At 41.5% G+C, this 14,522-nt stretch overlaps 1 protein-coding gene across 1 annotated transcript in view; it reads right to left on the bottom strand.

Annotated features, from left to right (window-relative positions):
* Positions 1 to 14,522, bottom strand: part of DNAH14 (dynein axonemal heavy chain 14) — a 291,138-nt gene that overhangs the window by 68,420 nt on the left and 208,196 nt on the right. The window contains exons 52-62 of the mRNA XM_075341429.1: positions 13,129 to 13,299; positions 12,629 to 12,802; positions 12,458 to 12,544; positions 11,762 to 11,959; positions 11,491 to 11,652; positions 10,601 to 10,792; positions 10,147 to 10,319; positions 6,271 to 6,379; positions 5,959 to 6,084; positions 3,790 to 3,884; positions 3,463 to 3,622 (exon numbers count right to left, since the gene is read on the bottom strand). Of these exons, the coding sequence (XP_075197544.1) occupies positions 3,463 to 3,622; positions 3,790 to 3,884; positions 5,959 to 6,084; positions 6,271 to 6,379; positions 10,147 to 10,319; positions 10,601 to 10,792; positions 11,491 to 11,652; positions 11,762 to 11,959; positions 12,458 to 12,544; positions 12,629 to 12,802; positions 13,129 to 13,299 (1,647 nt within the window). The remainder of the gene's footprint in view (positions 1 to 3,462; positions 3,623 to 3,789; positions 3,885 to 5,958; positions 6,085 to 6,270; positions 6,380 to 10,146; positions 10,320 to 10,600; positions 10,793 to 11,490; positions 11,653 to 11,761; positions 11,960 to 12,457; positions 12,545 to 12,628; positions 12,803 to 13,128; positions 13,300 to 14,522) is intronic.

Below are 14,522 nucleotides of genomic sequence, written 5' to 3'. Positions count from 1 at the left end.
TACACACACAACTACTATATGTATCACAGCTAATATATCTGTTCTGAAGCATCGAAAACAAGGTTCTAGTTAAACACATCCTATTTTTTGCAGTATTATAGTAGTTATATTCTTGTATATAGGGGGCAGTATTATAGTAGCTATATTCTTGTACATAGGAGCAGTATTATAGTAGTTATATTCTTGTACATAGGGAGCAGTATTATAGTAGTTATATTCTTGTACATAGGGGCAGTATTATAGTAGTTATATTCTTGTACATAGGGAGCAGTATTATAGTAGTTATATTCTTGTACATAGGGGCAGTATTATAGTAGTTATATTCTTGTACATAGGGGCAGTATTATAGTAGTTATATTCTTGTATATAGGGGGCAGTATTATAGTAGCTATATTCTTGTACATAGGAGCAGTATTATAGTAGTTATATTCTTGTACATAGGGAGCAGTATTATAGTAGTTATATTCTTGTACATAGGGAGCAGTATTACAGTAGTTATATTCTTGTACATAGGGGCAGTATTATAGTAGTTATATTCTTGTACATAGGGGCAGTATTATAGTAGTTATATTCTTGTACATAGGGGCAGTATTATAGTAGTTATATTCTTGTACATAGGGGCAGTATTATAGTGGTTATATTCTTGTACATATGGGGCAGTATTATAGTAGTTATATTCTTGTACATAGGGAGCAGTATTATAGTAGTTATATTCTTGTACATAGGGGCAGTATTATAGTAGTTATATTCTTGTACATAGGGGCAGTATTATAGTAGTTATATTCTTGTACATAGGGAGCAGTATTATAGTAGTTATATTCTTGTACATAGGAGGAGTATTATAGTAGTTATATTCTTGTACATAGGAGCAGTATTATAGTAGTTATATTCTTGTACATAGGAGCAGTATTATAGTAGTTATATTCTTGTACATAGGGACAGTATTATAGTAGTTATATTCTTGTACATAGGGGCAGTATTATAGTAGTTATATTCTTGTACATAGGGGCAGTATTATAGTAGTTATATTCTTGTACATAGGGGCAGTATTATAGTAGTTATATTCTTGTACATAGGGGCAGTATTATAGTAGTTATATTCTTGTACATAGGGAGCAGTATTATAGTAGTTATATTCTTGTACATAGGGGCAGTATTATAGTAGATATATTCTTGTACATAGGGGCAGTATTATAGTAGTTATATTCTTGTACATAGGAGCAGTATTACAGTAGTTATATTCTTGTACATAGGGGCAGTATTATAGTAGTTATATTCTTGTACATAGGGGCAGTATTATAGTAGATATATTCTTGTACATAGGGGCAGTATTATAGTAGATATATTCTTGTACATAGGGGCAGTATTATAGTAGTTATATTCTTGTACATAGGGGCAGTATTATAGTAGATATATTCTTGTACATAGGGGCAGTATTATAGTAGTTATATTCTTGTACATAGGGGCAGTATTATAGTAGTTATAGTCTTGTACATAGGAGCAGTATTATAGTAGTTATATTCTTGTACATAGGGGCAGTATTATAGTAGTTATATTCTTGTACATAGGGGCAGTATTATAGTAGATATATTCTTGTACATAGGGGCAGTATTATAGTAGTTATATTCTTGTACATAGGGGCAGTATTATAGTAGTTATAGTCTTGTACATAGGAGCAGTATTATAGTAGTTATATTCTTGTACATAGGGGCAGTATTATAGTAGTTATATTCTTGTACATAGGGGCAGTATTATAGTAGTTATATTCTTGTACATAGGGGGCAGTATTATAGTAGTTATATTCTTGTACATAGGAGCAGTATTACAGTAGTTATATTCTTGTACATAGGGGGCAGTATTATAGTAGTTATATTCTTGTACATAGGGGCAGTATTATAGTAGTTATATTCTTGTACATAGGGAGCAGTATTATAGTAGTTATATTCTTGTACATAGGGGCAGTATTATAGTAGTTATATTCTTGTACATAGGGGCAGTATTATAGTAGTTATATTCTTGTACATAGGGAGCAGTATTATAGTAGTTATATTCTTGTACATAGGAGGAGTATTATAGTAGTTATATTCTTGTACATAGGAGCAGTATTATAGTAGTTATATTCTTGTACATAGGAGCAGTATTATAGTAGTTATATTCTTGTACATAGGGACAGTATTATAGTAGTTATATTCTTGTACATAGGGGCAGTATTATAGTAGTTATATTCTTGTACATAGGGGCAGTATTATAGTAGTTATATTCTTGTACATAGGGGCAGTATTATAGTAGTTATATTCTTGTACATAGGGGCAGTATTATAGTAGTTATATTCTTGTACATAGGGAGCAGTATTATAGTAGTTATATTCTTGTACATAGGGGCAGTATTATAGTAGATATATTCTTGTACATAGGGGCAGTATTATAGTAGTTATATTCTTGTACATAGGAGCAGTATTACAGTAGTTATATTCTTGTACATAGGGGCAGTATTATAGTAGATATATTCTTGTACATAGGGGCAGTATTATAGTAGATATATTCTTGTACATAGGGGCAGTATTATAGTAGTTATATTCTAGTACATAGGGGCAGTATTATAGTAGTTATAGTCTTGTACATAGGAGCAGTATTATAGTAGTTATATTCTTGTACATAGGGGCAGTATTATAGTAGTTATATTCTTGTACATAGGGGCAGTATTATAGTAGTTATAGTCTTGTACATAGGAGCAGTATTATAGTAGTTATATTCTTGTACATAGGGGCAGTATTATAGTAGTTATATTCTTGTACATAGGGGCAGTATTATAGTAGTTATATTCTTGTACATAGGGAGCAGTATTATAGTAGTTATATTCTTGTACATAGGGGCAGTATTATAGTAGTTATATTCTTGTACATAGGGGCAGTATTATAGTAGATATATTCTTGTACATAGGGGCAGTATTATAGTAGTTATATTCTTGTACATAGGGGCAGTATTATAGTAGTTATAGTCTTGTACATAGGAGCAGTATTATAGTAGTTATATTCTTGTACATAGGGGCAGTATTATAGTAGTTATATTCTTGTACATAGGGGCAGTATTATAGTAGTTATATTCTTGTACATAGGGGGCAGTATTATAGTAGTTATATTCTTGTACATAGGAGCAGTATTACAGTAGTTATATTCTTGTACATAGGGGCAGTATTATAGTAGTTATATTCTTGTACATAGGGGCAGTATTATAGTAGATATATTCTTGTACATAGGGGCAGTATTATAGTAGTTATATTCGTGTACATAGGGGGCAGTATTATAGTAGTTATATTCTTGTACATAGGGGCAGTATTATAGTAATTATGTTCTTGTACATAGGGGGCAGTATTATGGTAGGTATAGATGGCAGCATGAAAGTTAAATATCCTATTGGAAGCACCACTAAACACAGTAATAGAAAATAATCAGGAGATCTGATACCTTTTCTGGGATACTGTCTTTATCCAGATTGACCAGCTTTTTGAGAAATCCTTGGTCTCGGAGCAGTAATTTGGCCGTCGGCCAGTCCGGCTTTTGTTGCAGCAGGACACACACGGCGTTCATGACGGTCAGTACCAGGAATGGAGGATGAGTGTAAACTCTGCAAAAGAAACACGGTTCCAACGAACGTTTCTATAAATCGTCCTTCTGTAATGCGCTTTCTTTTTTGCAGTTACATATTGGGAGCATATTGCCGCTACGATCAGGAGGTCACAGTATACGGCATCTTATAACTCTTGCCTCGCTCTCAGGAGCTGACGTTCCTACCTCACTTCTGAGACGTCTGCTTTATCCAGGGAATCGAGGGCAGACACGGCTTCCTCCAGCGCCGGCAGAACGTCTCGCAGCTCCTGTTGGGCTTGCTGCAAAGATGTAGACAAGGTTTAGAATTCATGCTATGAAATGACAATGATTGTCTGCAGCGGTCACATAGCATAAATTAACTTTGGCACAAGATCGACATCGTAGGAGCACAGAGTAAAGGGGGCTTTACACGCTACGACATCGCTAATGCGAACTCGTTGGGGTCACGGAATTGGTGACGCACATCCGGCCGCATTAGCGATGCCGTTGCGTGTGACACCTATGAGCGATTTTGCATCGTCGCAAAAACGTGCAAAATCGCTCATCGGTGACATGGGGGTCCATTCTCAAATATCGATGCTGCAGCAGTAACGAAGTTGTTCCTCGTTCCTGCGGCAGCACACATCGCTCCGTGTGACACCGCAGGAACGAGGAAGCTCTCCTTACCTGCCTCCTGGCCGCTATGCGGGAGGAAGAAGGTGGCCGGGATGTTACGTCCCGCTCATCTCCGCCCCTCCGCTTCTATTGGGCGGCGGTTCAGTGACGCTGCTGTGACGTTGCTGTGACGCTAAACGAACCGCCCCCTTAGAAAGGAGGCGGTTCGCCGGTCACAGCGACGTTGCAGGGCAGGTAAGTAGTGTGACGGGTCCGGGCGATGTTGTGCGGCACGGGCAGCGATTTGCCCGTGTCGCACAACAATACCGATATCGCAGCGTGTAAAGCGGCCTTATGTGTTCTTTTATTTTAAGTCAGGAACGTTAGCAGCTCAGAAGGGGTTTCCCAGTTGAGGAGAAAACCCTTTAAAACCCGTACAGGATCAGTAATGTAATGTATGTACACAGTGACTGTACCAGCAGAATAGTGAGTGCAGCTCTGGAGTATAATACAGGAGGTAACTCAGGATCAGTACAGGATCAGTAATGTAATGTATGTATACAGTGACTGTACCAGCAGAATAGTGAGTGCAGCTCTGGAGTATAATACAGGATAAGTAATGTATGTACACAGTGCCTGCACCAGCAGAATAGTGAGTACAGCTCTAGAGTATAATACAGGATAAGTAATGTATGTACACAGTGACTGCACCAGCAGGATAGTGAGTGCAGCTCTGGAGTATAATACAGGATAAATTATAACACCAACACCACAATATCAACAATTGCTTGCTACATAAAATAACACCAATCTTACAGCCAAAACAAGCAATATACACAGTATAAACTTCAAATTGCTTTATTAACAATAGATTTAGGTAAAATTAATCAAATGGAACCACCCAGATGACGGATGGAATAATGCACATGGGGGACACGGCACTAGTAGTGAAAAGTACACACCAACATATACCAGCAGGATAGTAAGACAGATAATCATTAAATATGTGCTTAGCAGTAAGAGTCACAGTCAGTCTATTACAAGATATATAAATAAAAAGTTATTATGTATAAGGACAGTGAGGTTAAGTTGCAAGGCACAATTCATATTACCAAAGAGTAAAAAATCCAAGAAGGTATCAGTGCAGCAGCCCCCACGAACACTGACGCGCGTTTCGCAGCTACCGTGCTTCGTCCAGGAGCACGGTAGCTGAGAAACGCGCATCAGTGTTCGTGGGGGCTGCTGCACTGATACCTTCTTGGATTTTTTACTCTTTGGTAATATGAATTGTGCCTTGCAACTTAACCTCACTGTCCTTATACATAATAACTTTTTATTTATATATCTTGTAATAGACTGACTGTGACTCTTACTGCTAAGCACATATTTAATGATTATCTGTCTTACTATCCTGCTGGTATATGTTGGTGTGTACTTTTCACTACTAGTGCCGTGTCCCCCATGTGCATTATTCCATCCGTCATCTGGGTGGTTCCATTTGATTCATTTTACCTAAATCTATTGTTAATAAAGCAATCTGAAGTTTATACTGTGTATATTGCTTGTTTTGGCTGTAAGATTGGTGTTATAATACAGGATCAGTAATGTATGTACACAGTGACTGCACCAGCAGAATAGTGAGTGCAGCTCTGGAGTATAATATGATACAGGAAGTTAATTGTTTGACAATTGATTGGGGTCCTGGACACTTTTCTGTTTATAACTGGAACCATTGTACCATTTTAGCATTCAAGTCACCTCTGCGTATTCCTGTACGATCCTGGTCTCTTGCACCATCACCTCCTCTTCTTGCTGTACGATGGCGCGGACCTGCTCCACCACCACCGAGTCCTTCTGCAGCTTCACCATTAATTCTTCTATCTCCTAAAAGAGGCCGGAAAAGGAAACAATCAATCAAGAGCTTTGCTTCCAAATAACACCTAGAAATTTATTTTATATCCAAAAACTGATTCCACTGATGCCAGATCATAAAATGAAACATATATATATATATATATATTTTATTTTGTAGAAGAGAGCTCGCTGTGATCAGCCGGCAGAGCTGCGCACCTTTGATTTCTGCTCTATTTGTGGCCCCAGGGTGACCAGCTCTTCTTGCATGATCGCTATGGAAGATGTTGCGTCCAGTAGCTTCGATAACCCGGTGAAGAAATTATCCCTGAATGAAGACAAGTTATTAGTACCTAGATATAATATGAATATCTCCATATTTTAACACAAATTGATTTTAGGTCCTAAATTCAGTAATTTCAGTAATCAGGGCTCCAATTCAATTTATAGGAGTTAAATAATAAAATCCTGTTCACCTGGAGCCACAACTAGGGGGCGCTCACTGCACTCTGTGCTATTATTGAGTATGTATTATAGCTTGAAGACCTAACTATACTGAGAATGGGGGTCCCAAATGTCCCTGATTGAAAGGGGGTGGCAATGCAAAGCGACTATCGTTCCTATCACCTCAGTGATCATTTACAGCGGGTGAAAAAGTATTGAACACGTCACCAATTTTCTAAGTAAATATATTTCTAAAGCCACTATTGACATGAATTTCTCACCAGATGTCGGTAACAACCCATCTAATCCACACATTGAAATAAATCAAACCATAGATGTCCATAAATTATGTTATGTGTAATAATGAGAAATGACACAGGAAAAAATTATTAAACACATGAAGAAAGACAGGTGCAAAAAGCCATGAAAAGTCCTGACACCGGCTGAAATATATCAGTAATTAGAAAGCAATCCTGCCACTTAGTGAATAATAATATCAGCTGGTTCAACTGATGGCCTAAAAAAAGGTGTCTCATTACCAAGGTGCCACACAAGAAACGTCTCATGATGGGTAAAACCAGTGAGCTGTCTCAAGACCTTTAGAACCTTATTGCTGCAAAACATACTGATGGCATCGGTACAGAAGAATTTCTAAACTACTGAATGTTCCATTGAGCACTGTTTGGCCTAATCCAGGATTGGAAAGAACAGAATTTCCCTACGACCAGGTGCTCCCCGCAAGATTTTAGATAGAGGAGGGAAAATGATTATCAGAAGAGTTGTCCAAAAGCCAAGGACACATGTGGAGAGCTACAGAAAGACCTAGAATCAGCAGGTACAATTGTTTCAAAGAAAACAATAATTAATGCACTCCTCCTCCATGGCCTGTATGCACGCTCCTGTATGCACGCTCTTGTATGCACGCTCCTGTATGCACGCTCTTGTATGCACGCTCCTGTATGCACGCTCCTGTATGCACGCTCCTGTATGCACGCTCACCACTCAAGACTCCATTACTGAACACAAAGCAGGTTCAAGAGAGTTTAATGTTTCCAAAACAACATTTAGAGAAGTCTGTGAAATACTGGAGAATGTAGTCTGGTCAGATTAAACCAAAAGTGAACTCTTTGGAGGCCATAATACACACAATTTGGAGGACAGAAGGCAAATCACCTCAAAACAGCAACAAGAGTGAAGTGTGGAGGTGGGAACATTATGGTGTGGGGCTGATTTTCAGCAGACGGCGCTGGCAAACTTCATATAATTGAAGGAAGGATGAATGGACAAATGTAATGAGACATTCCTGATAAAAAATATGCTGCCATCTACCAGGATGATGAAGATGAAATGAGGGAGGGCATTTCAACAACACAATGATCCCAAACACACAGCCAAGGAAAGAAAATAAATCTGCTAGAATGGCCGAGCCGATCACCAGACCTGAATCCAATAGAAAATGTATGGAAGGAACTAAAGCTCAGAGATCATAGAAAGAGCCGGGACCTGCAGGATGTGAGGAGTGTGTGCGGAAGAATGGGCCAAAATCCCACCTGAGCAATGCAGGCGACTAGTGTCTCCATACAGGAGGCGTCTGGAAGCTTCATCACCAACAAAGACTTTTGTACATATTATTAAATAAATGTCAGTAATGTGTTCAATACTTTTTCTCTGTCATTTCTCATTATTAGTCATAACATAATTTATGGACATCTATGGTTTGATTTCTTTGCCTGTTTGGATTGGATGGGTTGTTACCGACATCTGGTGAGAAATTCATGTCAATGGCACCTTTGGAAATATACAGTGGGTAGGAAAGTATTTAGACGCCTTTAAATTTTTCTCTCTTTGTTTCATTGCAGCCATTTGGTAAATTCAAAAAAAGTAAATTTTTCCTCATTAATGTACACTCCCCCATCCCCCATCTTGACAGAAAAAAACCCTAGAAATGTAGAAATTTTTGCAAATTTATTAAACAAGAAAAACTGAAATATCCCATGGTCATAAGTATTCAGCCCCTTTGTTCAGTATTGAGTAGAGGCATCCTCCCTTTTGAGCTAGTACAGCCATGAGTCTTCTTGGGATCCTGGATTTGGGGATCCTCGGCCATTCTTCCTTGCAGATCCTCTCCAGTTCCGTCAGGTTGGATGGTGAACGTTGGTGGACGCCATTTTCAGGTCTCTCCAGAGATGCTCAATTGGGTTTAGGTCAGGGCTCTGGCTGGGCCGGTCAAGAATGGTCACAGAGTTGTTCTGAAGCCGCTCCTTTGTTATTTTAGCTGTGTGCTTAGGCACATTGTCTTGTTGGAAGGTGAACCTTCGTCCAAGTCCGAGGTCCAGAGCATCTGGAAGAGGTTTTCTTCCAGGATATCTCTGTACTTGGCCACATTCATATTTCCTTCAATTGCAACCAGTCGTCCTGTCCCTGCCCCCCTAGCATGATGCTGCCACCACCATGCTTCACTGTGGGGATTGTATTGGGCAGGTGATGAGCAGTGCCTGGTTTTCTCCACACATACCACTTAGAATTATCACCAAAAAGTTCTGTCTTCATCTCATCAGACCAGAGAATCTTATTTCTCATAGTCTGGGAGTCCTTCATGTGTTTTTTTCCAAACTATGCAGGCTTTCATATGTCTTGCACTGAGGAGAGGCTTTCGTCGAGCCACTCTGCCATAAAGGCCTGACTGGTGGAGGCTGCAGTGATAGGTGACTTTGTGGAACTTTCTCCCATCTCCCTACTGCATCTCTGGAGCTCATCCACAGTGATCTTGGGGTTCTTCTGTACCTCTCTCACCAAGGCTCCTCTCCCACGATTGCTCAGTTTGGCTGGACGGCCAGGTCTAGGAAACGTTCTGGTGGTCCCAAACTTCTTCCATTTAAGCATTATGGAGGCCACTGTACTCTTACTGCAGAAACTAATTTGTAACCTTGGCCAGATCTGTGCCTTGCCACAATTCTGTCTCTGAGCTCCTTGGGCAGTTCCTTTGACCTCATGATTTTTGTTTAGTGTGAGCTGTGAGGTTTTATATAGACAGGTGTGCGCCTTTCCAAATCACGTCCTATCAGTTTAATTACACACAGCTGGACCCCAATAAAGTAGTAGAGTAGAACCATCTCAAGGAGGATCACAAAGAAATGGACAGCATGTGACTTAAATATGAGTGTCTGAGCAAAGGGGCTGAATACTTATGACCATCTGATATTTCAGTTTTTCTTGTTTAATAAATTTGCAAAAATTTCTACATTTTTGTTTTTTTCTGTAAAGATGGGGTGCAGAGTGTACATCAATGAGAATTTACCAAACGGCTGCAATGAAACAAAGAGTGAAAAATTTAAAGGGGTCTGAATACTTTCCGTTCCCACTGTATTTACTTAGAAAATTGTTAACGCGTTCAATACTTCCATCACCCACTGTATCGATCACCTTTTCTGTGGATAAGTGATAAATATAATACATGGATAACGTCTTTCACATTTCCAGCCCTGGTGAACATGAGGGATGAAGACCAGTTGGCGCCACAGGGGTACATTTGGTAGTATGTGAAGACTGGGGTCTGTGATTCGCAGGGTTACGGTACATGACGGTATTTGCCGTTGGGTTCCCAGCACCGTAACATCTAACGTGTCTCCTAGGTGAATGTTCAGTGAGCACCTGTCCTCCATCAGCCTCTTCTTCTTCCTCTGCAGGGTGTGTGAGAAGGCGTCTATGAAGCTCAGGTAGCTCTGCGGTGTGACGTAATAGTGCCGCCGGGTTTCCTCCTGGTACTGCGCCGCTTTGCTGGAAACGCTTTTGTGAATGGCGACGCAAACCTGCGCGATGTGACTCTGTGAACACAAACAACGCACTGAATCCTACATCCGTCCCATACAAGTCCTGGTCCTCAGAGCCTTCCTCTTTGCTGGGATCGATCAGCGGCAATCAGGCAAGAAAAGGCGTCAGGCAGGTGAGTAAATCCCCTGCAGTGCCCCCTCAGGTGAGGAGGAGCAGTACAACATTAATACACAGTGCTACAAATGAGACTGGAGGCAAAATGATGCGCCATGTTTTTATTATTATTCGCCAAGGTCTCGGCATAAACATATTCTTTCCGGATACCGGATCTCACCTGGTTCTCTTGCACCAGGTCCTGCTGTGTGATGTACGTATCTGCCACGCTCAGCAGGGCCTCCTGGGGCCACCCGTCATACCAGTCAATGGTGCAGCAATTCACTAGAGACGGATGGGTCCGGCACTGCTCCCGGAAGGTCTGCCCGGCCGGACTCAGCGCCAGAACCACATGGAGATTGCACCGGACCCTCTGCGGAGAAATCAGAGCGCTTAGATAAGGACACTTTGTGGAGACCCAATGTAAAGCTCAGTCACTGCATAAAAGACAAAAATCTGCAAGCACAAAGCTTTCCTGCTGTTTGTCCTGCTTGGATGTGTCTATATGGCGAGCGGAGGGAAAAACCTGCAGATGTGTCTTTATAGACAGCGGAGGGAAAAACCTGCACATGTGTCTTTATAGAGAGCGTACAGAAAAACCTGCAGATGTATCTTTATAGAGATCGGAGGAAAAACCTGCAGATGTGTCTGTATACAGCGCAGAGGAAAAACCTGCAGATGTGTCTGTATACAGCGCAGAGGAAAAACCTGCAGATGTGTCTGTATAGAGCTCGGAGGGAAAACCTGCAGATGTGTCTGTATAGAGCGTGGAGGGAAAACCTGCAGATGTGTATTTATAGAGAGCGGAGGGAAAAACCTGCAGATGTGTCTTTATAGAGAGCGGAGGGAAAAACCTGCAGATGTGTCTTTATAGAGAGCGAAGGGAAAAACCTGCAGATGTGTCTTTATAGAGAGCAGAGGGAAAAACCTGCAGATGTGTCTGTATAGAGAGCGGAGGAAAAACTTGCAGATGTGTCTGTATAGAGAGCAGAGGGAAAAACCTGCAGATGTGTCCTTATAGAGAGGAAAACTTCTGGTTTCAAGTGGAACTGGAAAGTAAATATCCCCTACCTTCATGAAGAGTGACAGCATGTACTGGGGGCTGTCAGACATATTGGCTTCTGCAGCCTCGGCTTTCAGCTCTGCAAGTAGACCGTCCAGCTCTTCTCTGTCAAATAGGTCAGGAACGTCCCCCGAATTCAAGATGCAGTTAATGTCTTCCAAGAAGGAATCCTGAGAAAGAAACAGAAGTCTCCACTGATATCAGAAGACGTCCATAGAACGCCCCAGGAACCATCTCCTGACCAAAATCACTAGTCTGATGAGGTAGAGTACATCTCACCTGGATGATGTCAGAGCCCCGGACGAGGAGCACCGCACTGCGCCCCCGCACACCGGCCTCCTTATAGACCTTCTTCAGATCCTCCCTGAATTCTGTGTGGCTGTACCCCTGAGATACCGACAACCGGAAAAGCTTACAATTCGCTATGTAGCAGGCCAGTGATGCGGTGCTCACTTTACCCGTCCCATCCAATCCGACCTGTAGATCACAACACATCGATAAGCGGAATCCAAAAAAATCTCAGATGATCATTACATTACTGATCCTGTATTATACTCCAGAGCTGCACTCACTATTCTGCTGGTGCAGTCGCTGTGTACATACATTACATTACTGATCCTGAGTTACCTCCTGTATTATACTCCAGAGCTGCACTCACTATTCTGCTGGTGCAGTCGCTGTGTACATACATTACATTACTGATCCTGAGTTACCTCCTGTATTATACTCCAGAGCTGCACTCACTATTCTGCTGGTGCAGTCACTATGTACATACATTACATTACTGATCCTGAGTTACCTCCTGTATTATACTCCAGAGCTGCACTCACTATTCTGCTGGTGCAGTCACTGTGTACATACATTACATTACTGATCCTGAGTTACCTCCTGTATTATACTCCAGAGCTGCACTCACTATTCTGCTGGTGCAGTCACTATGTACATACATTACATTACTTATGTTACTGTTCTCACCATCATCATGTGGCCCCCGGGTTGTCTGAGCACTCGGGCCGCCCTTGTCAGGTGCTGGACGGCCTCCTTAAAGAACACATATGTTTCCTGCAGGACAGATCAGGAGACGATGTTAGGCGGCCGAGTTTATCAGGGTCAATACAAATATATCTTGCAGGCCCAGCCACTGACCCCGGCGCTCGCGGAGCTCATCCTCATCCTCATGCGGTACTCCTCTAGTTTGGACTCCAGCTGTTTATCATTCATCACCGGACGATAAACTCGATCCTTTGTTGTTGAATCCAATTCCAAGAAATCAACAAACTGCACCGGATCCTTCATCAGCTTCTCCACCGGCCAAGAAATCTGATCGAACAAGAAGATGATGGGAGCGATCTTACAGTGCCAATAACATTGTCCGGCACCTTCATAAAGGCAAATGATAATGCCCCGGCTATCTGCATCCACCACTAGGGGGCGCCCACAGTAGACAAATATGTATATCAATGGTCACTTTGGTAAATCTTTTTCTTCCTGGCTTGCCAGCAGCACAGTGTATTTAAGGAGAGCTCATAGCTTAAGCATTGCAGTGATATTACTGGTGCAGGAGGACCTTGCAGTTGATCCCGCCCCCGAGGAACACTCAGAGCCTTAATCTTCACATGACTTATGGCCACTGCTTATGAACACACCTTGAAGTAATTGAGCAGTTCCTCTGACAGACCCTGATAGAAGATCTCCTTGTCACCCCTGTCTATGAGACGGTCATGAAATACTCGAGTCGTCTCATGCACCAGCAGCTGGGCGGCCATGTCCTTGGTGATGATGATGGATTCACTGGCCTGGAACAGCCCCTGCAGGACCTGGCGAGGAGTAAAGAGCCGGGCAGTGAGCAAGCATTACTCTGCACAGGACTACATAGGGACCATAGGGGCGCAGGAGCAAAGTATATGAGAAACCTATAATAGGGGCGCAGAGACAAAGTATATGAGAAAGTTACAGTGCCTACAAGTAGTATTCAACCCCCTGCAGATTTATCAGGTTTGATAAGATGCAAATAAGTTAGAGCCTGCAAACTTCAAACAAGAGCAGGATTTATTAACAGATGCATAAATCTTACAAACCAACAAGTTATGTTGCTCAGTTAAATTTTAATACATTTTCAACATAAAAGTGTGGATCAATTATTATTCAACCCCTAGGTTTAATATTTTGTGGAATAACCCTTGTTTGCAATTACAGCTAATAATCGTCTTTTATAAGACCTGATCAGGCCGGCACAGGTCTCTGGAGTTATCTTGGCCCACTCCTCCATGCAGATCTTCTCCAAGTTATCTAGGTTCTTTGGGTGTCTCATGTGGACTTTAATCTTGAGCTCCTTCCACAAGTTTTCAATTGGGTTAAGGTCAGGAGACTGACTAGACCACTGCAACACCTTGATTTTTTCCCTCTTGAGCCAGGCCTTGGTTTTCTTGGCTGTGTGCTTTGGGTCGTTGTCTTGTTGGAAGATGAAATGATGACCCATCTTAAGATCCTTGATGGAGGAGCAGAGGTTCTTGGCCAAAATTTCCAGGTAGGCCGTGCTATCCATCTTCCCATGGATGCGGACCAGATGGCCAGGCCCCTTGGCTGAGAAACAGCCCCACAGCATGATGCTGCCACCACCATGATTGACTGTAGGGATGGTATTCTTTTTTTTTTTAAATTATATTTTTTATTTATTTTCAAAAGCAAACAAGTCATTACATAGAACAAATAATATTAATAATATCAACAAAAGTATCAGCAAAATGACAAGAAAATTGTATATCGCTCCATTTACATTTACAATTCACAATTCAGTACAACATCTAATCAATGTTCACAGTATTCACAGTAAGACTCAGATTCTTTAATACCTCACGGAAACCCTTATAACTAACTCTATGAATGAATTTGCAACCATCCTGTGAAACTGTCCTACTCCCCCCCCTGAACCCCCCACTACTCAAACCCACTCCCACCTGGTCACCTTCAACTCCCACCTCCAATCCTCCGAGTGTACCACCTAACTTCTCAGAGTGATACCACGCCGTCTCCTTAAATG

Source organism: Anomaloglossus baeobatrachus, chromosome 3 (genome assembly GCF_048569485.1).
Source record: "Anomaloglossus baeobatrachus isolate aAnoBae1 chromosome 3, aAnoBae1.hap1, whole genome shotgun sequence".
In the NCBI taxonomy this organism is placed as follows: Eukaryota; Metazoa; Chordata; class Amphibia; order Anura; family Aromobatidae; genus Anomaloglossus; species Anomaloglossus baeobatrachus.
Note: the sequence above shows the minus strand (reverse complement) of the source record. Positions and strands in the feature narration are given on the sequence as shown.